This window comes from Nesoenas mayeri (assembly GCF_963082525.1).
Source record: "Nesoenas mayeri genome assembly, chromosome: 14".
NCBI lineage: Eukaryota > Metazoa > Chordata > Aves > Columbiformes > Columbidae > Nesoenas > Nesoenas mayeri.
In genome coordinates this window covers 4272856-4296611 of record NC_137556.1, presented here as the reverse complement: position 1 = coordinate 4296611, position 23756 = coordinate 4272856, and the positions used below count along the sequence as shown (strand labels likewise).

Genomic DNA, 23756 nt, shown 5'->3' with positions numbered 1-23756 from the left:
GAATTTCTTGTTTTAACATTTCCCATTGCAGTTTTTGCCAGTATCAATTTCATATTCTCTGGAAGTATCAAAACTAATGTTGGGAATTTTTCTTAGCAGGTATGCGACTTCTGAGTTTAAATAATATACTGATAAATGAACGACAAATTATTTAATACACCTAGCCTTCCTGGGTTTTGTTACATTATTTAATTAAAAAATCGCTACTCTAAATGTGAGAAATGACAATAATTAGTTGTAGCTGTTTCATGAAATTGCCTCTAATCACTCAAAAATGCCTGTTAAATACAACTCAGACTGCAGTTTCCACCTTTGTCTTTCTCTTGGCCACAGCGTGGCCAATAACTACTTGTACTGAGCCACACACCTGGAGAAACCAATACAGAGCAAATGGAAGGTCTGCCTCTCACCCAGTGCCCAAAGGCACTGTTTGAACTAAGCAGTAAAGCAAACAAAGTCACTGATATGATTAAAACATATATATATGAAAACATATCCATATGAAAACGTATCCATGCATTTTGCAAACTTATTAAATAAAGCTTGATTCAGGTAATGTCGGTGAATGTTTTCCTGAACCAATAGGACCATGTGCAGAACTTTGTACCCTGCAGATGAAGGCTAACATGATTTCATGTCACTTATGCAATGCATTAAATGTACTTGGCCCCACTGCAAGGACAGATATTGGCAGATGGGAATGAGTCCAGCAGAGGCCACCAGCCTGGTCGGGGTCTGGAGCATGAGGCATTTGACGTAAGCCAAAAGAGCTGGGCTTGTTGAGCCTGGAGAAGAGATGGGTAGAGGGGATCGTGGGCTATCTGCAGCTCCATGATGGGGTTATAGACACGACAGAGCCAGAGTCTTCTCAGAGCTGCACAGCAAAAGGATTAAATTCTGACCAGATATCAGAGATTGTTCTTTGCCGTGAGAGTGATCAAGCAGCAGCACAGGAACCAGAGAGGCCATGTGTGTCCTGCCTTGGTGATACTGAAAACCCAGCTGAACAAGGAAGGCATTGAGCTCCCTGAGCTGACTTTGGCCTTGTTTTGAGCAAGAGATCTCTTCCAACCTGAATAATTTCATGTATATAGTACTTACATAATGCTCTCTGTTATGGCTAGCTTTTATTAATGAAGGAATGTCATACTTTTCCATGGCCCAGGAGAGTAGCCTCAGAGTTTTCCTACAACCTTTGCTAAAGGACCACAGGTAGGTGGTACAAAGAGCTCCTGGCATATTTTTATGGGGGATGACCAGTAACATGTACAAAAAGTAGATTGTAATTATCATTTAAAAACCCACACTGAACTATTCAAATTTGAGAACATTATTAACTCTCAATGGTATCAAACTGTCTCCACTTCTGCAGCAGCCCAGGCGCCCTGCTATCACATTTCCCCAGAAGAGCATCAGCATTGAAACCCACAGCAAAGTTACCTACTCCACAGAAAATCAGCTGCCAAAATAGCAGCCCCTTCAGTGCTGAGCTGCAGCCTGGACCAGATGCGGGTCTCAGCAGCATCAGCTCCGAGGACATACCTGCACCTCCCACCTTCAGCGGCTTGTGCTGTGCTCCAGCCCTGGGTGACGAGGACATCAGGTCAGGGCTCCATGGCACAGGGCAAGAGTTACTCACGGAGAAGCAGGAAAGCACTAGAATGAGCAGCAGAAAAAAAGAGGCACTAAACAGCAGAATATTTGGCTGAACAGCAGTCCAGGCTCTTTGAGGTGAACATACTGCAGGGAAGGTGGTTCAGAGGTAATGCAGGAAATGCTATCCTGCAGCTGGTCAGAGGAAATCACTGGTTTAATCAGTTTTCCTGACATTCCAGTGGTCTCAGCTGCGCATCACTGAGTGCTTGTTTCATCTTTGTCACAGTCCAAGCAGGAACAATGAGGAGGTGGCTGTGGGGAAGTAGCGGGTGACCCAGGACGGACATCATTCATGGCTGCCTGGCAGGAGAAAGTCAATCTGGCAGCTTCACTGCTAAGGCTGGGAAAGTCTCCTTCGGGAGCTGGGGTTGGGGAAAAAATCTTCCCAAGGTAGGAAAAAAAAAAATCAATATATTTATCTGCAAGGAGAAATCATTTATAGCTCAATGCACAGTTAAAAGAGAATGAATAAGTGTGCTCTGCCATGAAAGCAAATTGCTTTGAGGTTATATAAACCAGAGGAATAGTTGAACACATCTCCAAAGGACAGCACAAGACATTTGCAATCTCCCAGTCATCTAGCAGTACGCACATCACCAGAATAGCGCATGGCAGGGGAATCGTGGCTCTGTCCCTTGGCTTTCAGACAGCTACACAAGCCACCAAAGAGTGTCATTGCCAGGAGAGGCTTATAGGCAGAAGTAAGATATTTTAATTGACTAGCTAGCAGGGCTGGGAGAAGCAATTCAATCTGGTTGGGATGAGCAGCTGCTGCATGCTGCTGAGCAGTAAAGAGGAATACAAAGGCCTCAAGGAAGATCGCTTGATCCCTGGACAACCAAATTCAAAAGCTTGTTTACAGGGGGATAAGCACCCCAGATGCAACTACGGTACAAAGGCTATGGCAAAGCTGACTGGGGAGATGGGTTACAATCTTCTACGAAGCAGAGGGATCATCACAGTGAGCTGCCAAGTCTCATTAATTTATCATAGGAACATGCCTGCAGTGCTTGCTCCCCTCAGTTCTATTTCACAGGATTGACAGACACGTCTATAGACCTCAAAGTGTTCTTGACAAGAGGGTAATTAACCTTTCATGTTTACATCTCTCTCCTCTTGGTAAGTAACACACCAAGTTTGGGTGCTTTGGGGAGGACTGGTTGTAAATGAGTCATAGTTTTCTTTTATTCTCTTGATCAGAGGTGAGGAGAACTGGAATAACATTTTTTCTGAGCACTATCTGGAGTAGTAGGTAACTGAGGAAGAATTCCCTTGAGTAAATGGCCAAAGCCTTGAACTTGAAGCTTTTGGATGAGCCCCAGGTTTGCAAATGAGATCTCCATCAGCCTGTAGCTCCACAGCCCTTTGGGCCAGGATCTGGAACCTGCTTCGTGCAAACTGAGGACAGGGTGAGCTGAGGCTCTGCCCAGGTTGAGGGAGCTAGGGGTGCAGAAGTTTATACACAGATAGCAACACGTATGAGAGATAAATTATTCTAGAGTGCTTTTTAAGTTAGATAAACATTCCAAGAATATGTGTCCCCCTGCAAAAACTCCATATGGGAGGAAGCAACCGAGAGTGTGAAGCTGCTGCTCCTGGAGGTGCCAGCTCACCGCTGCCACGGTGACCTGGAGACATTGCTCTGCCTATGGACTGCCCCGAGAAACATCAAACACAGCCCCAGGAAAAATTCTTTCCATGTGAAACTACAGGACAAGGCAATGCAGAACAGGAGCAAGTAGAGCATCTCTCCCAGATCTCACCTTATCAGCCAGCGAACTGGCAAAAATTGGTGAGAAACAATATCTGGAAAAGACAAATGAAGGTGGCTGCTTTCATTTTACGGGAGGAACACCAGAAACCTCTGGGATCTGGGGTGAATGATGGTTTTCTTTTTAATAAAGGTCTTGTAAATAAAGCAGCAATAAGGGGTTTTCTTTCTGAGAGACAGGGTGCAATAGGCTAAGAATGAAAATCCACTGCTCTCTGGTGGGAAATAAAGGGAGAATAGGGTGAGAGACAGGATATATCACAGTGCTATAACTTGAACAATTGGCTGGAATAGGAAGAACTGGAAAGAGTTTCTACAGCTGAAGGACTATTAGCATCATAACCACTGAACACCTCTTTCATCATTATTAACATCAAAAGAAAGTGCAATAATTTCATTTGTTCTGCAAAGATGAGCTTTAATAAGACCACTGGCTGATTTTAGCAGCTGAACATGGGTAAAGCACTGTTGATGTTGATAAAAAGAAGCATACTGCTGTCTTACAGGTTTTAACTATTTCACAGACATTGAGATAGATAGCAGGACTTCTACCATCTCTAAACTACTGCACTAGCAAAGTAATGCAGTTATTTACTCAATATGTTAGTACATGATCATATGACCCCTACAGCCCCTGGCTTGGACACCGCGACACACTTCCAACCTGACAAAAATTCTTGTCTCAAGAGAGATGAATCACCGATTTCTGCAAAGGTTTTGCTTATCTTCTTTTCTGGTCTTGAAACACGTTCATCTGCACTTCCCTGATGCTGTCAGTGAAGGTTGTCTGTGCATGCTTGCACAGCAAAGAAATATTTCTGTGAGTTGTCTCATATTTTGCATCTTTTTCTCTTCATACATTCGAATACAGCCTGTGGAGAATAGCAACATTAGAAAGCTAGCGTTAAATCCCTGCCAAGCAAAATGTCAACAGAAGGTACATGCATCACTTACATCCAATGGTACGCTGCCTGCTCAGCATCCGGCTGACACTATTTGGGATGCTGCCACAGGCAGCAATGGAAGTTCAGGCTGCTTCTTGGTTTGCTTTCCTTCTTACTCACTGAGGTGACTGCTGTTCCTAAGTCCCTGGGTGCCCCACGTTCTCTGAAGGAGGGAAACTCTGCCATTAGACACTCAGTATGACCATGTTCCCAAAGGAGGACGGGTGCTGGGAATGTAAATAAAATTCCCTAAATGTTGCAAGTGAAGGGGAGTTCATCCGAGTTAACCACCAATAATGAAGCGGTTTTACTGTTTCTGACAATTATAGACCTATCAGTCAACAAACCTACGCCATCTGAATATGCTGCAATATTTGGACTTGCATTCCAGCTATTTTCTTCAGCTATTTTCTGTGCTAAATCTTAATGATTTCCCCCCAAGCACAAACAGCAAATGAAGAGGGAGAAAAGGAGGAAGAATAGGAAAAGCACAGGGAGGGGCCAGGGGGCTGTCACTCGGAAAGCCTGTCCTTTCCATCAGAGTGACACATTATAGGCACAGATCCCGTGTTCATCAATGTAAATGAAACCATTTGTGCCACAGATCTGGCTTGGCTGTGGGGCTGGGACTGGCCATGCTTAGTGCTGGCCCTGGGACATGTGCTACAGCTGAGCTTTAAAGGGAAAAGAGCTTAAAGCAATAAATTTCCCACCATTCCTCATTCTTCAGGGGGCCTGAATGAAATCAAGGTTTTACTTCTGTGAATGAAAAACAAGCAGGAAGCGATACACCATGCAAACGCGCTTTGTTTGCAAATTCGCAGTGTATTTAAACTCACGGGGCTGCACCTCAGCTGGTGAAAATCTGGAAAGCTCTCCGAGGCTGAGTGGATGTGTGCCAGCTGGAGACCGGCTCCCTTCCACTGCTGCTGTCTGCTTTCTCATACCTGTTTGTTGATCAGCACAGAGCATGCAGCACAGAGCATGGAAAAGACACAAAACTGTACCAAACATTACATTACCACAAGAGAACGAACATTTCTGAGTGTGAACATACTGATGGATGACATGGGCGGATACCAGGATTATATTCCTTTAAATATAGAGGTCTGAGGGAACTTGAGTTCCCAAACTATTTCCTTTGCTAACAGCAAATTAAATAGAGCTGTACAACTGATACAAGTTTGTATAATAATTTCTGGATTTCTCTTTTTTTTTAAGGAACATAGTTATAAAAGTGGTAAAACAAATCTAAATATTCTTCTGAAAAGAGCACAGTTTTAAAAACCAGTGGGATGAGCCTTGTCACCCCTCAAGGGAGTGACAGAGGATCTAGGCCCATCTGAATGCCTCTATAGCAAATGAAACCTATGAAAAAAAAAGCTAAAATAAGGCAAATTATAAGCAAACAGAACTTTGAAATTTATAGAGCTTTTTGTAAAGCATCTGAGTGAAGTTTAGGTACAGACACTACCAAGGAAAAGTTGTGAGGTTTTTTCCAAGTCACAGATGAGTGAGTGCTGATAAACAGTGAAAAAATATTTCGGCTCAATATTAAAATACTAAGTATTGTTTTCTAAATCCCATATATCAATCAAGACTTCAATGATTCACCTCATTCTTCCTTCTCTTTGTGTTGCAAGAAAAATGCCTGTAGACTCAGAAAACATCGATGAGGCTATAAAAATAAGTTAGACAAACAAGGAACGAGGGAGGACATTTATATTTTTAAAACATTGCCTCTGCAATATGTACCAGTGCATTTACAAGTCATGAATCCTGCGGCTGGACTGTTATGAGTGTGAAGTACGTAGAAGTTCGTCAGCCCTTGGCATGGCTCGGGAGCTCAGTCCCAGCTCTCCGGAACCAGAGGCTGTAGCAGTGGCTGCAAGGCAGCGTGTGCAGCTGGACTAGCTGTGCTTCAGCAACACATTTTAAATGCCTGATGTTACAGTCACTTGTAAGCCAGTTTTTCCTTCACTGCATCCTTGACTGAGGGCATAAGGCTGCACCTGCAACTATTTTTTGTTCATGGCAAGAGTGCAAAAAATAAGAGTTTGCTGAAGCAGGACTAAACCCCTATTTGCATCTCATTCTTTTAGTGCCTCTTTCCAGGTTAAAAGACAGGCATTGCTAGCACGACAGTAGAGTGGTTTTTGAGAATAACCTAACCACTTCAAAGCTGCTCAGGCTTTGCTGAAGGTAAGAAAGCCAGCCCTGGGGCTCTGCAGCATTATGCACCTGAGAAGCAATGGAGCAGCAGGCTGAGCAGCACCAAAGCATTTGTCACCCTCACGCTGGAGAAAGCTACTGAACATATTGGCAGTCTGACAAGCACAGAGCACGTGAGATGATCTTTTGGTGCTCCCCAGCATGTAATCTCTATCTATCCAGCCTTTATCTGTTGTCAGGCAGGCACCCAGCTCTGTCAACCATACCTTAAAAGCAGCTTTCAAGCTCTTAGTGACACTTTATACCTAGTATTGTTCTACCTCTCTGCTACACCACAAAAGTTCAATGCTTCCTCTTGAATATACTCCTCTTTGTCTGACCATCGCTTCCTCATCGACAAGAAGCACAAAGAAATGGTCTAATTAACACATGCTCAGTAAATAACCCTGGAACAGCTGAAAAACCAATTTGAGGCATGGAAAACAGCTCTGTCCCTGAGAAGAAGGCTGCCCTACTTTTATAGACTTATATTGCTTCATAAAACACCCCTGAGCCTGGGGAATATTTATACTCCAATGTCAGGCTTCTCCCATTTTCTGGCCCAGTTTTAGTGATTTATTCCATTATGTGCTTTTACATAAAACGTTCTGGCGAATGCTGCATGGAAACCTCTGTCTAACAGCCATTTTGGCTACTTCCCTGGATTGCTCTGACTTAATCTCAACTTTGTGGCTCCTTGAGTTCATGTTTGCCCTTGGTGTCATCAATGAGCTCCTCAGAGGAGGCTTTGGCACAGCTGTGCCCAGTTAATGCCTTTCTGTTAGATCTTGACAATTTCACTGGAAAGGCTTGCAAAAGCCAGTGGTCAGAGCTAAGGCCAAGTGAAAGTGTGCCAAAGTCCACAAAACAAAAGTTATTCAGGTCTTATCTTTGAGGATAACCAAATAACACTTAAACTAGATTAAAGCAGCATGTTCTGCAAAAACACCTTAACAGAAAACGGCAAGAAGGTTATATAAACCAAAGGAACGTTTACATTAGGACACAGACCCAAGAAAAGTACAATAAGCCATTGTTAGTTACAAATCATCTTGAAAAGTACATGCCACCACAGGCTTTAATAGCATAGAGGTATTATGGCCTCCTTCCCTGGTACAATACCCAGGGTATCTCCAAATCAGGAACATTTGCCTTCAGCCTATTCATCTAGCCTGACAATTCAAAGAATGACTCCAAACTGATCCAAATAAGTGTGCTATTCTCTCATAAAGTACAACGGGGTGTTGAATCAGGGAGGAGATAGCTGTAGTCCAGAAGAAATCCTTTAACCCTGCAATATTTGACCTGCAGTAGCCTTGGTGACCTGGTGTGGAGCTGGTGGAAGTGGCCAACAAATGTGGCCAACAGACGCAGGGCAGTCCCCAGGTCCTCCTACCTCCCCTGCCATCCATACGGACACCAAAGTGACAGCAATTCTATCACCACATCCTTGGCTCTTTGGCCTCAAAAAAAGTAGGCGAAACATGACTATCAGGCAACATCACAGAGGCACCTCAAAATTTAGACAGGCAAATTCCAAACAGACTTTACTCTAGACAAATTTGTTTAGCAAAGAAAACAACTAGCAATTGGGTTTGTCCAAAATTATTCAGAGCTCCAACAACGTTACAAAACACAGATTCAGATACCAGTTGAGGATATTATTACCATACAACCATGCAAGAATAACGAGGATCCCCAGCGCGCATATGCTCACAAAAAGCAGAGGCCTCTTTCACTCAAGGGTACTCAGCAGAAATAATCACTTACCCAGGGTGTGCTTGGACTCAACTCAAGGATATATCCAGAAGAAAATCACTCCCCAGGGAGAAGGTGAGGACACTCAATTGTGAAGTCTCCTTAGATGGTGTCCCTGATCTCAGGGGAGGGCTCTGGTCACAGCCCCGCTGCTCTCAGAACCACTCCAAGGGGCTTCAGCAGGGACCCCATGTTACAGCCTGGTTGGATCTGGCTGTGGCCATTGTGAGCATGGTCCAGAAGCTTCTTGGCTTCGCTGGCACCTCCTCAGCTGAGGACCCTGCATATTGATCGAGGGTCCCTCCTGTCCCCCCAGCCCAGGATGGGGCATGAATGTGAGGAGGCACTGACCAAGGTGCATATGTGAGGACAGGCACAGTGGGGCCATCAACTGTCCTATTGAAAGCTTTGGATCTCGTGGCAGAGTCGGGGGGGCTGTGCAACTGCCACAGGTAGAACCACTTTGCTATGACTTGCTGTAAATTCAGTTAATACTGGTCACGATTGAACTTGTGCATCCTTTCCTGGGGGGCTTTAGAAGGCAGGCAGCTGCAGTGACGTGCCATGGCTGTCCCCCTCTCCCCCATGAGGCTTGGAGTTATTCTGCTGCATTAATAAATTGAGATATTTCATGAGTGGATGCTTCTGCTGTCTGAGATGCTGAAGTGTGCTCAACATTCCCCTCTGTAGGATATATCCTATAACAGCACACAGCCTCAAGGGCAATTCAGTGCAGATAGACTGGGATCACCTTGCCTGGCAGCAGCTGCTGCCTTTTCCATGGGAACCAGGACAGGGACACCCCTTGGTTAGGTAGCAAGTTTCCTTTTCTAGCCCCCAGCAAGAAAGTCCTCTTCTTGGGAGAAAACCACCCGCATTCTAGACATTGCCCTATGGAGCAGGTGGATCATGCTCTTTATGTGAATACCTCCTTGTGCTGATTATAAAGATGGAGTCTGTGATCAGGTCATACAGAGATATTAATGATTAGATTAGATTAATCCTGACAAAGAGACTCTGAGAAGCAAGTAAGTGCCTGGAAACTCCAAGGGGACACCAGAGCTTCATGAGAACAGGGATGGCACTGACAATAAGGCAGCAAAATTTTACCCACATTGTTTGGTGGAGCAGGACCTCAATATAAAAATACATATGCACCACTAGAGGTACCGTGTCAGGGAGGAGAAGGGGAAAAAGGGATGAGACATATCATCAAGGCAGAAATGTTGTGAAGTTTATTGAACAAGTGTTTCAAGGATCTAAGGAAATGAGACAAATTGAAGGACAGTTTGCTGGGGAAGATCAGCCTGTGGGAAGTCATGTGCAAGGGAGCTTGTCTTCCTGGGCTGGACTCCAGCACAGACTTAGCATTCAGCCATACTCATGAGGTTGAGAGTCCTATTGCTTTCCCTGGTGAGAAAAGAGAAGAATTAGAAACAGAGCATATTCAGCGCTGAAGTTCCTCACTTCACTGGCCCAAGTGTTGGATTCGTGCTGACTGGAGATAAAGAACGGTCTCAAAAGCCCAAGCACTCCCTTTCATTATTATCATTAAAGGAAAAATGAAAGGTTTCACACATTTGATACAATCCAACTAGTTTGGTGGAGTACTTTCCACATGGCCTGGTCAGCTTGTGGGACAGATTATGTGCTGGTGAAAATGAGTAAAATATCTCTGATGTTAATAAAAAAGGAGGCCATGCACACATCACAGAAATGGGCCTTTTGCATTTTCCCTTAAAATGAAAAAAGCCCCCTGGTGTACCATGACTTGTGCAAGGATAGAAGTGTCCAGTATATGCCCATAAGCAGTTAGTCAAAAATGCCTTATGCAAAAAGCCCTGCATTTGTAGTAGGTACAGGAATTAATCATGAAAGGAAGGATTTTGCTCTTGTACATACAGGTAGGCATTGCAGAAAGCACATCTGTTGCTGTATGTTCTGCCATCAGAGCCACAGTGGGGAAAATACTCCATGGTGCAGATAGGAGAGACTTCTTCGATGCCTTTGCAATGCTCCTGCAAATTTAAGATAGACATGAGTGTCTCTGCCTGAGAGCAACTGTTGTCCCCCCAGCATAATGAAAGACAACCCACTGAGAAATGAACCTGTCCGTAACACCATAATAACTAGACCAACTCCTCCTAGTGGCAGATGTGATCTCATACAATTTCTGCTCACTGCCACATCTTTTCCTGCACAATTACAGAGCAATGAGATGGATGTTGGCTGGTTTATGACTCGTGTGAAATTCCCAAGGGATCTCCTCGGGTCTGCGTACTGTCACTCCCCCAGTTCATAGCCCAGAGCAGAGGATGGTCCCCCATGACTGTAACAGACACTGGACCTCTCTCTTTGCTCCCATCCTTTCCCACTCACTTTAGTGATATCCTCTTCACAGCGTCCATTCTTCCTTTTGCCAGTATTGGTCTGATGCTCCCTGGAAGAAGAAGAACACTGTTGTTAGCCACCACCCTCCCCATTACAACCACAGTGCAAGAACATAACCTCAATCTCATGTAGTGCCCAGGCGTTTTCAGATGAATTAGCTCAGCATCACATGCACAGCACTAGCAAGAGCGTGCCCTTATAGATCAGGCACTTGTCTTTCAGAACAATGCTCTCCCCAGTTGATGCATCCCCTCTGTAGGACTTTCGGGTCAATGACAACCACCAAGCATTGAAAAGGGGGTAGTCAGACAGGACCCATCCAGCACAGGGTTTCAGAGAGAGCCCTTGCATGCGAGTTGGCACTCAAAAACAGATCCAACCACCACCACTGGGAATCCCGCAGGGAGAAGCACGAGTGCTTACAGGTTGTGGGCACACAGCATGCACTCGCTGGCGTAAGTGACGCCATCGGTACCACAGACGGGGCTGTAGATCATCGTGCAGGCCATCAGCTGTCTGCCGTCCTTCAGCGTGGAGCTTCGGTACTGGCTGCAGTTGAGCTGGGGAACAGACAGCAAAAGCTGCGGCACAGGCTCTGCTCTGTGCAAGGGAACCCGGACACAACACCCCTGCTTATGCCTCTGCCTTTTAGGGTCTGCCGTAGGACAAATTATGGTTATATATTAACTCATTCTTCATGAAAAACTAGCAATTTCCTTTCTTGGCCTTACGCTGGAGAAGACTGCATCAAGGCATGAAGGTAGACACTACTCATTCAGCTTCGTATTTATCATGATGTCTCTATACCTTGCTGAGCTTACCAGGATATTACAAAATGCAGCTCAAAAATAATGTGCAAACTAAAATGGCATGATTTATGCACTTCCTGTGAGAGAGCTGACTGTGACAAAGGAATTTTTCACAGCCTACAAGAATGGTGGAGAGATGTGCTGACAGGTCTTGTTGCAATGGGTCAGCTCTGAGTGTTGAAATCTGCCAGCAGGACTGACAGCAGTTGAGGCTGATTTACACTGGTTGAAGAACTGGCCTTGTGATTTAGCACTCCCAGTTTCTCCAGTGTGAGCTGTTCCTCCCTGATTTATGTATCTCACCCGGTCTCAGCACAAAGCATACTCAGGAAACAAATGAATGACATTTCATAGTTTGTTTGTATAGAAATGAAATATCTGACTTGGGATGTTGACTCTTTCAAACGCGAGGTAATGAGATGGCTTTGTTCTTCTATTCCTCAGTGAGTGTAAATAGTTTAGAGCTGGACAAATACAGTTAATCTGATCTTTTACAAGACTCATTGTTGGTATACATTTGGTTACATTACATTTATAAAAAAAAAAACCCACAACCACACAGAGAGGGGTTTGAATCTCCTAGTATATTAGGTAGGAGCATTCAAATCACAGGCAGGTTCCTAATCATTGCAGAGCATCCTTTTGTAAAACTCAAGCATCCAGAAAGCACCAGACACCCTGGGTCCTCTGCATCCCCTTCCCCTGTTGCCAGAACAGACTGCTGAGCTCCTGCAGCAGCTCTGACAGACTGCTGTGGGAAAGGGATTTCTCCTTGTAAAGTGTTAAATCATTTATGCTACCTGTCTCATAGCTCATTCCTCACCTGTCCTTTCCTCTTTCTTTCCCTGACTGTGTGGAGGAACTGCACAATGTTCCTGCTGCTGGGAGGGTGATATTCATCCCCAGAAGAAAGGACAACATGAGCCGTGACCCCCAGCAGAGGCTACACCACCAAAACCAACCAGCGTTTATTCTAGTTGTGCCATCAGCACCAGCTTAAGCTCTTATTTTTCAGTAGGTTTCACTTACCTGGGGAGCTTCCTCTATGCATTTTCCATCATGCTTCTTGGCAACACTGGTTCCAAATTCACTGGAAGAGAAAGCAGAGTTTAAAATGCTTGTCAAGTACCTCTCTTGAGCTCTCAGTGGGTGACTTCCAGAACTCACATGTTGTGGGCGCACAGTACACAGTCGTTGCTGTAGGTGACACCGTCTGTCCCACAGATCTCACGCAGGATGAAGGGACAGGCTGCGATGGCTTCGCCAGTTTTGGTGTTGCTCAGGTATGTGGTACAGTCAACCTGGGGAGACAAAATAACAGTGGTGGGTCAGCTGCTGGGAGATGGACAAGTGCCTCATCTGCAGTCTGCCCACTCTGATCCTCCAGACTTTAAAGGCTTCTGCCATAGGAAAATCAGAGGTTTTTAAAGCTTATTCTTCCATTAGAAATGAATTAGATAATTATGGTTGCATTTGGTATTGTCTGCTAACAGAGGGAAGAAAGGAACAGCTGACCAAAAGGATGATTTTCCTAGACTAATATGTATGCAAGTTTTAAAAGAAGCATTTAACCCAGAGGAATGTGTTTAAAGTGTTTGACAGTACGTCCAGTTTGACATAGTTAACTAAATCTAAGATTTTGTTTCAGCTTTTTCAAAACAGTAGCAAGAAGTTTTTCACCAGCTCCTGTTGCAAAATATTTACGATATATAAAATCTAACAGTTTAAATATTTAAGGATAAATAGACAAACATCTATTGGAAGTCAGTCTACACTAGCTAAGCATCACTGACACTTCACTGTCATTTTGCAGTTCCCCCAATACAGTGTTCTCTTATTACCCATATTTCCCATGAGAGCAAATTAAAGCAAAGACAGCATTTTAACAGCATGACTTTACTATAGAAAATATATTGCAGTCCCTCAGGATGCATGAAGTTATTTTCGGTGCTTTAGAGCTGCTCTGCATAAGCAGAATAAATGCCTTGAGATATTATCAGCACATACTGTTACTGTGCAGGATAATAAAGCTATTTCTGTATGCATATCTGGGACCAGATTTTTCCTAGCTGACCAGAGCATGAGGATTTTTTTAACCTGCCTATCCAGTGAATGAATACATGGACATCTAACACAGCTTTCTGTCTTCCTCTCCTACTGTGCTAAAATGGGCTGCAGCGTTCTTGGGGTGCCTCTGATGATTTCTGTTCAGAGATCTGCAGTACTGGGACATTTTGTGTCTGAAGTTCTGGCCTGTTCCTGTTCTCTCTTGCCCTCACACATAGCACATTGGCAGCAGCTGCTGTGAGCAGCCAGAGAATCACAGCACCAGCATGAGCTCCATGCATCACCCCACTCCACGCACCGGGAGCACGGCTGCCCTGAGAGCAAGTAGGAGCTGGTGCTTATTTTACAGCTAGTCCACTTACAGGGCTGCTTTCATCCTTGCATCTTCCCTCATGGCTTTTCTTAACGTGAGTCCCACGTTCTCTGAAACAGAGAGATTGGTGTTAGCATGCTCACTGGCTAAGCCCTGTGACATCCAGGCGCTGCGGAAAGCAAACCAAACTCATATCCAATATGTATGATAAAAGAGGCATCTCATTGTCTAATGAACCAGCTTTTCCTGGTCATTAGCAAGCATAATCCTAAGCAGTAACACACCTATCAGGTCTCCTCACTCATGCTCTGCAGTAGCCCCATACACTCTCAACCCTGCCCGAATACCACAGTCACCATAGTGTGCTCAGATTCAGAGCTGGCTCTCCCATAGCTCCCCCAGGGAGCACAAACAGAGCACCAGGGAAAAAAAAAAATCAAGGTGACAAGAGCTTCAGGATGTTGAAAGAGAAACAGAGACATATAGACATGTCGGTATCAAAAAAAACAAAGCCATCTGGAGCACTAAACCATGGCCAGTAATTCCAAAAGAAAGTCCCGTGTACAGTACTTACACGTTATGGGCGCAGATCTGACATTCGTTGTCATAAGTAAACCCGTCTGTGCCGCAGACTGGGAGCAGGATCCTTGGACAACGTACATGGGCTTTGCCATCCTTAAAAATTCTTGATGGATACTCACTGCAATTGATCTACAAAAAGTAGGAGTGTCAAGACTGGAGAAGTACTTGTTCTCCAAGAAGAACAACCAATGTAACCTCCTGCCATGTCTTTTATGCTAGGATGCTGAGACAACACTAGTGCTACATTTCAGTTCTCTCAAAACCAAGCTGAGTCAGTTCTGCATGAATCCTCTCATGCACAGAGGAAACTGCAGAGCGCTGCAGAGATGGCAAATCACTAGTGTAAGCACCTCAGTCAATCCTAAATGCAAGAGAGGCCAGAAAAGCAAAAACAATAAAAGCTGAGTCCCCTTTTCATTCATATAGATATAATCAAACCACTAAAATAGTGAAGGAATTTGGACTTTGCTGGCAATGCTTTTGAAGAGCATCCTCAAAAGAAGACATGAGCCCGAGCTGACCGATTTCCACACTTATGTGTTGGCATGTCCTAGACACCCGCTCTAAGGCTTCTTGGCTGATATACTCAAGTTAAAACTTCAGGTGTGTTCCATACACCAGATTATACCATGACTTCGAAAGCTGGTGTAGGTATGAATTTGTAATGTAAACTCTGTGCCTGACTCCCATGCAACCCATCTGCCAGGGCTGTGCAGGCGAGGAGGACAGGCGGGATTTGTAGGCATCCTCAACACAAGGGGCTGACAAGACTTAATAGACATGGAGAAAGCCAGGCTTCAGGCCAGCTCACTTTGAGCAGATGTAGCCTCGGGGAACCTTCCAGTTGATACAGCTAAGGGGAGAAATATGCCTGATATTGAAAACTTACCTCGGAAGTCTCCTGTCTGCATTTTCCATTATGCTTTTTGCTAACATGGGTCCCGTGTTCTCTGGAAGAGGGAAACAATAAAGTTGAGGAACTAAATATTTAATCTCTTGGTCTCAGTCACATGCAAAATGAAGCAAAACACTGCTTCACACTCTACAAGGGTGTATCAGAATAGCTACATTACTTTACTCATTAACTAGCTTATCATATCTTCTCATAACATGCAATTTAAAGCAATATTCTGAACTATTCATTCCTCTGCCCAGTCACTGCCCAGCCCACAGACTAATCCAAGGAGCTGCCATCTGACTCTTTAAGGTTTCCCCTCTTGAGCACGAAGACTCTATGAGAATGAAACTCAAGGTAAAACCAAAACCAATCCAGTTTCTAATTGATTTGAAGAAACAGGCATAAGCAGAGATGTATAAGGGTGCTTCTCAGGACTGCAAAGCACTGCTGGCTACTAAGGAGTTCTCTACGTATGGCACTTACCCATTGTGGGCACAGATCCCACATTCGTTATCATATGTAACGCCATCTGTGCCACAAACTGGATTCAGGATCCTCGGACAGGACACTAGCACTTTGCCATCTTTAACAGCTTTTGGGTACTTACGGCAGTCAGGCTGTCAAAATAAGAATTGGCTTTGGTGGATCCCTTACTATGCGAGAAAAGTTGATGCAAAATACTTTCATTCTGTATCCCAGCCAACACTGTTTCTACAACAGGACAAAGCCCACATCCACTGAAGCTAAAACTTCAAACAGAAATGAGCTTTCTGAATAATATCCTAGTTTTCTAGTAGTCAAAAAAAAAAAAGAACTATCATCAAAAAAGCAGTCTTGAATTTAGTGGGAAACATTTTTCACCAGCTGGAAATATGACTAATACTGTTTTGGTTTGTGTTGGTTTTCTCCCCACTGCTGCAGCTCTGTGACTACTTATTACTTCAGATTCCCTGTAGTTAAGCAGAGGGTTTGAAAGGATAGAGGGAAAAAATGGTCATCTATCACTTGAAGAATGTACTTTCTACACCCCAGATTTTTGGTGCTGAAATATAGAAGCTTCTCTTCCTGAGGCACCAAACTGTTGGCCCCATAAAATATATACAACAAACTATATTCTAAAAATATATATGCTTAGTGCTCTCACTACGTGAAAGCAACCAGCATGGAAGCTTTGAATCCCTGTTGCAAAAGGTGGAAACACTTGTGATCTCCAGAAAGAAAACTAAAGAAAACTGCCAACCTGCACAGCATGTTGTCAAACAAAACCTTGGGCCTGGGCACACAAGCCAGCTTTGTATGTAGGGAAGTGAATTCTGCAGCACCGGCTCAGTGCAGCCTCTCATTTCATAGCCATCTCCTTTGTCCTTTGTTGGTGTGGTATGGTATGCATGGGGGGACCTGCTCTTTGGAGCGAGGAAGATGCAAAATCCACCCTCACTGTGCAGAAAGGCAAAGCGTGGACTACGACCCTCCTTAGCCTTGTCATATGGTCCTCTTGCAGTTTCCTAGGGACATCTGTGTGGTTCTCAGTATTCTGCCTATTAACAGCACTAAAAGATCAATTTTTTTACTTCTCTTGCACTTACAATGAGAATCTGTTCACATGGTCCATCATGTATTTTGCTGATGTTGGTGTGATGTTCCCTGGAAGAAAGAGATGCTTTGGTTAGAATCCTTCAGAATGACTTTTCCCATTAGACTCCAGGAACTAGGACGAGAAAGCAAGCTCTCACCCATCTCATGGGACACTACAACTGCTTGACTTGTCTGAACATGCCACACAGAGGGTTAGCAGCAAATGCAGAGTATTTCCATATCATATGGTAACCAGGCATTAGGAGTAATTAGGTGTTACAAGTAACACTTTGATCTGCTCATGGCTCTGCTCTGGGGTGTCCTCTGGTTCTTTTATGATTCCCCTCATGAGCACAGACAGAAAATGGGGAAGAAAACTCAGGAATTATGAGCAGCCAGCTCAAAGAGCTTACAGAGATACCTGCCTTAACAAAGACCAGTGTTTTGCAGAAGTGCTGCTGAGAGCCTTATATACCACTAATTATTGAGAAGGATGCCCTTTACACAGGACTTACGCATTATAGGCACAGATCCCACATTCATTGTCATAAGTGAAGCTGTCCGAGCCGCAGACTGGTTTCAGCATCCTTGGGCATGCTATCATGATTTGATCATCTTTTACAGTTCTTCTGTACCCACTGCAATCAACCTGTAAAAACAGCAGGAACAGTGGGAAAAAAACAACAACAACAATATTTTTGATGTAAAGATATAACACTCCTGCAAAGTCTGCTTACTCTTGCTCAGCCTTTAGGGACAAACCCAGCATCAAACTAACCCTACTATCAAAAGTGGAAGCCAGAGTCAGTTTTGTTGGAACTCTCTCCCGCTGAAAAATATGGCATAGCAAGAAAGACTGTGATTTGGATTTTGTGAGGTTCACCACAAGATCTTGATGAAGCTATTGAGGTGGTGAGATCCAACCTTCAGCCAACACAACATTTTCATTTTGTTCCTGCTCACGGATGCTAGAATCCTGAATTAGAAAAGCACAGAGGCACGGTACCAGACAGCCCGTAAAAACCCTCTCGGCTTTGGTTATTGTCAGATTTCAATTCCCTTTGAGCTGTGCACATTCTGTTTTCCTGTTGTGTGGTGGTGGGACTGTCCCCTTTCGCAGCCAGCTGAAGTCTTCCGAAGGCACCTTCTTACCGGAATAGTTTTCGGATCGCATTCTCCATCATGTGCCTTCTCCACACTGGCCCTATATTCCCTAGAAGAAAGCAGGCCTGTATCAGGGCTGGCAGAGAGCAGCACCACCTCAAGGCTGGCGGTGTCGGTACCCAGCTGCTAACTCACGTGCTCCTCTGCCTCTCCATCCTTGGAGGACGGAGCTGCCACCCTTACCTCGAGTCCCATGCCCTGCAGCTTCAGATTCCAGCAACACTCACCTGTTGTAGAGGCAGATCCCACACTCATTGCTGTACGTGGTGCCGTCAGTGCCACAGACAGGCTCCAGGTTCCTTGGGCAACGTACCCAGTCTGACCCACCCTTGCTGATGCCACTCAGATACTTGCTGCAATCAACCTGAGAAAGCAGCACAGAATCAGGCCCAACGTCAGCTCCCGCATGGAAAGAAACCCCCATGCAGCCTCCCACCACCGCGGCCACAGCGCCTGCCACTCCTGCCAGGAGGTAAATTGGAGGTTAAATTAGAGGTATTGTTTTGAATCTGCTCAGGCAGTCAGGGGCGAATCTTCTCTGCAAAAGTTTCTCATTATGCTTTTGTGCTGGGGTCTGGGGGAGGCAGGGCACAGAGGAGGGGTTGCAGTGGGGACATGGTGCCTAATGAATGCAGCTGGTAATTGGGAGCCTGGCTGCACACCAGAGCCCCTCAGCTCAACATCTGATCGTTTCCAACTGTGCTGCTGTCTCTGGTGAGCTACAGGAGTCTCGTAACAGCGTGGGAAGAACCTGCAGATAAATCCATCACACAGACCCTGCTGTTTTCCTCTGTGTGATATAGATATAGAAAACCTATGCAAAGAACAAACAGTTCTTTGGGTCTTACTGCATAGAACAATATTATCAGAATCAATGTCTTTGATTCTTTCTAGCATTTCAACCTACCATAATGTTTGTCATGGTGAGGTAACCTACTGCTTTTGGCTTGGAGCAAGTCAATTATGGCTAAGAATTAATACAATATGATTGTATAATTACTTTTTGTTTTCTTCATTTTATTTGATGAACTAAAAATATCATTAAAAATGGCTCATCTTTTACTTTCTCATGAAACTCGCAATATCATTCAATCATGCATCGGCAAATATTATTTGAACAGCCAGGCTTTCACTACATTTAATCCACTTGCTCACCAGGTAATTACATACTGTTTCTACTTTACCAGAAATCTGGAAGAGAACAGAATAAATAGATCTGTAGCTCACCTCAATGCCAAACGCAACATCTGAAAGAACAAAATGGAGACAGAAAAGAAAAAAAAAAAATAAATTCTTGATAAGCATCAATCATATATGTAAATCTTTTCATGAAATTGTTAAATTCAGTTACTGTTGTTGACTAGTTTACTGGGTTTAGGAAAATATGGAGTTTTACATTATGCCAGTAAACGGTCATAGCATGCATTAAAAGTTACAAAATAAAGTTTCATTGCACTTTTGAGGGGAAATAAAACAGGGGAGAGCACATATATTAATCCATCCCTAGGATGGCACAAGTGCTTTCAATCTGGTATTCTTGGATTTTAACCTTTTCTAACAGAATTTGTATTTGACTTTCAAAAGTTTGGACACGCGTTTAAGATGGCTGTCGATCACTGGCGCCGTCCGTCTCCAAACACATCCTTCCTAGTTACCAAGAACAGCACAGTAAACTTAGAGAGCGATCCTAGAAGTTAAATTTTTGCATTTATATTGCTGATGTGGATACAGACGCCATTTCTGACAGTTTTGCTTTGCCTTTACACACAGCACTTCCACGTGCCAGCTCTCTCCCTGCACTAGCGCTGCTCTTGCAGCAATTTGCTTCTAGAAACCAAGACGATGAAAGCAGTGATCTGTATGAGGTTTGCTGAAATCTCGGTCTCAAAGCCTAATTTTTTTGCTACACCCCCTCAGGAAGAATATTTCTTCAGGGAACATGGCCCTCCTCCACATTACAAGACCCAAATGCTTTTACTGAAATGAAAACTCAACTCTGATTCACAGCCAGATCAATCTCCGCAATATCCCGGGAAACACTCACCTAAGCAGCAGCAAAGGGCCAGAGCTGCCTTCACCAAAACCCCTGTGATCTTCATGGCAGGCAGAGGAACAGCCGCCGCGCAGCCTGCGAACTCTCTGTACATGAGAGGAAGAGTGCAGGGAGGAGCAGGAATATATAGCACACCAGGGGATCAAGTGGTCCCACCTCGTTAAATAATGATTCCAGTCTGTCATCACCATTCAAAGCCAAAGACGTGTTTACACAGCTCTGTATTTCTAGCTAATGATTGACACAGGCACGGATGCCAAGAAGGGGACTTTTGTGTGGCAGGTGGGGACGGTGAGCCCTCTGCTCCTGGATGGACCTGCCCCAGCCCTGGGCTGCCCCCCGCCAGGCCGTGGCACGTCAGGCTCACATCTCACCCACAACTGCCTAAATACAATTAGATCATTCTCCCCCTCTATAGTTTTCAACTGAGCTGCCAGTCGATAACAGAAACCCTCGTTATTTAACCTCAAAGCATGATTTTGTACTCTTCACCACTGTATTTCATCCCAGTTTGAGCCCAGGCAATTTCAGCCCAGAAGGTCACCCCGCGCTCTGTGGGAGAAATCCTGCTCTTCTCCCGTTTTAAAAAAACTCAGCGGTGCTTTGCTCCATGTGCCAATTTTTTCTGTACGACAGCAAGGGGCAAAAATATTAAGTTTGTCCTAAAACTCCGTCTTTCTGGCTGCTCATTGATAACTCCCTCTACTCATTCGCTACCACCTCCTCCATGGCCAGTTCCTGACCCAGCTCACAAAGCCCAAGTGACACCATCCCACGGGGCAGCAGGCCAAATGCTTTTGATGTTTGCATAGACTAGATGTACTGTACTTCCTTTATCTAGAAAGTCAGCCAACTTTGTAAAGACTGATATTAGCCCATACATGGTTTCCTTCATGAGAATTAATTGTGTATGTTATCTCTTTACACTTTACATCTTTAACTTTCTTCAAATTTCTCCTGAAGGTTTGCCCACTATTAAGGTAAAACAACTTGGATTGGTCCTGAATGCTTTCTTGTCCTTTATTCAAGGACATTTTTGGCAACTCTTTGGATTGGTTTCAATCCCAGTCTTAATTAGGGTCCTAAATTCTCCAAGTTTCTTGCTAGATTTTAATCTTTCAAATTCTGTACTTGGTAATCAAAACCCTTACTTGCAGATCTATTTATGACATAATTTAAACAGAGTGAGCTTGTGTTGAATCATCCTAGTTTGATTTTCTGAGAGAAGGACATCTCTAATATCTTTCTCACTTGAAAAGCAAATCCACAATAATGCAATTTTTAGGATTACCTAATGGAAAATCCTATTTGCTTTCATATCCAGGAGCTCTGCTAATGTTAGTAGTTTGCAGCATACATCTGCAAAGCCAAAGTCTCCCCAAATGCCACCATTTCCAGCTACATTAACCTCTACTGACATTAGAGAGATCTCTATTCATATATCTTGTTTTCATTCCTTCCCCCTGATATTCAGCCTTGGTGTCTCCTGTCCTGTCCCTTATCTCAGTTCCACGAAGTGTCAAGGACTCTAGATCTTTGGACAAACTCAGGCCTCAATGACAAGGACCTCTGTTCATGCTGATTACAATATCCATCTCTCAGAGCTTATTCCAGCCAAGACCATCATCAATTAATGCTTCCTGGCAGAGGAAAAATGTATCTTGACAACTTAATTGCCAAACTCTGTAAAAGCTGTCATGGTCAAGCAAATTCCTGCCAATGTCCACAGAGATGACACCTGAACCTTATTGGAAAGGAGATACTATTTGCAAATCAAATCTGCGGTTTAAAATAGATTGACTCAGCATGTTCTGTCAAGATCACAGCACTTCCTTTCCAGCTAAGTTATTAAATTTAGAGGATAGTTTGCAATAGGAAGCAGATTAAAGGGACAGAACAGCAAACAGCTGTCAAGGATCTAGACAAGGAACTGGGATCTAGAAGACATCACCACAGCTACAGCACATCTGCCGTCCCCTGCGTCAGCCAAGGCACATAGTGCTCAGCTTTGGGCTCCTGCCCTGTGCACAAGGAAGATCCATGCTGCGACCCTGCAAGCGAGCCACCTGCTTTGCAGAGATCGAACCAGCAAAGCGTTTTCCACCAGCCATTTGTCCACCAGGACAAAGCCTTTCAGGATCAGAGCAGAAGCTGCACCACTTCCCACCCAGGCTGAGCAGGGAGACCTTTGGTGGTTCCTGCGTGTGTACACCCTTGTGTTTGTGTAACCCCCACTTACCGTCATGCTGCATTGATGTCTACGTGTTTATTTTCCCTTCGCCAGCCATAACGGGAAAGGGAGGCTTTGCAAAGCCCATCCAGCTGAGCAGCCCTGGACTCGGACACTCTTCTCTGTTCTTCTGTTGTCTCTCCAGGTTGCTTCCAGTCACAGCTGTGAATCATCTGTCATCATTTCTGCAGAACTTCACGGACATGGGCCAAGAAAGGAATCCAGACCTTTGAGGCCAGAAGGCAGTAAAACCAATTCACCTGTTTTTCAGAAACATAACTTGTCTGTGCTTCCCTCCCACAACCCAAGTTTGCAGTTGTTACTACACCTAATACTAAACTGCTTCTTTTGGGACCTTCTGCATCAAGGTGAATCACAAATTCTCATCCAGATTCATAATTTTCAAGTAGTTGAATTTACATCTTACTATTTCCAGTGAACAATTTGAGTGGAGTTGCTCATACCTTCGTGCCAGGAAAAACATTTAAAGTTCTTATGTTGGAGTTCAGGTGGAAGGGCTGGGCAGCAGGAGGGATCCTACAGCAAGTGGAGGAGAGAAGTCCCAGGGAGCCCTAAAGAGAGGAAAGGGAGAGGCCCCTTCACCAGTCCCCAGGATAAAATCAGATGGGCCATGGAGCAGAAGTCATGATAATCAAGGCAAATGATGCTGAAACACCAAAGTAACCATACAAAGCAGTTGCTTGGTGAGATTGAGCATCACAGGGATGTAGAGAGAGCTGGAAAAGAGAGCTCTGCAGCAGACCCAAAGGAGCTTCACTGCACAAATGGCATCAGGCTCTCCATGTCACAACTCACCCAGCTCTTGAAGAAGCAAATACCCCTAACCTGCGGGATTTGGGGCACAGTCTACTGTGGCAGACCATGAGAGTTCCCCTGGCCAGAGCACACCGTGCTGCCATCCATGGGCTCTCCCTCCTTGGGGGGTGTTGAGAGTACCTGGGAGGTGGTGGGCAGAGCTACCAGGGTCCAAAAGGACAGACAGCAGAGGATTGAGAAACACTACGGTGAGTTCAAGGTCTGCTGAGGCATCTGCCAGAGTCAACAGTCCTCGTTTTACACCAAGAGCAGCATTTGCATGCCCTGAAGAATTGTATGAGGATCTGACGCCTTTTATGGAAACAAAAAAAAAAAAGGCAAGAGACTCAAGGCCCCTGCAGAGAATAGTTTAGCCCAAAGCCCAATCTTGTTGAGAAGCCTGGAGACCAAAGCTGTCAATTCATAATGCCAGTTCTACAAAACCTCAGAAACTGCTGTGAACCACATGGGGTCTGTGAATCTCAGCAAGAGACGTCCTTAATAAAGGGCAATTTACA

General features: G+C 44.5%; 1 protein-coding gene across 1 annotated transcript; it reads right to left on the bottom strand.

The window, feature by feature from the left end:
- Nucleotides 1–9704: 9704 nt before the first annotated feature.
- Nucleotides 9705–20238, bottom strand: SPINK5 (serine peptidase inhibitor Kazal type 5; the record flags this gene model as incomplete). The annotated part of the gene is made up of 16 exons (XM_080353281.1): nt 9705–9750; nt 10243–10358; nt 10720–10780; nt 11155–11291; nt 12570–12630; nt 12708–12841; nt 13970–14030; nt 14495–14631; nt 15392–15452; nt 15884–16017; nt 16987–17044; nt 17491–17624; nt 18128–18188; nt 18367–18503; nt 19367–19386; nt 20184–20238. The coding sequence occupies 16 exons, from the start codon at nt 20236–20238 to the stop codon at nt 9705–9707; spliced, it is 1413 nt and encodes a 470-aa protein (XP_080209407.1).
- Nucleotides 20239–23756: the final 3518 nt, after the last annotated feature.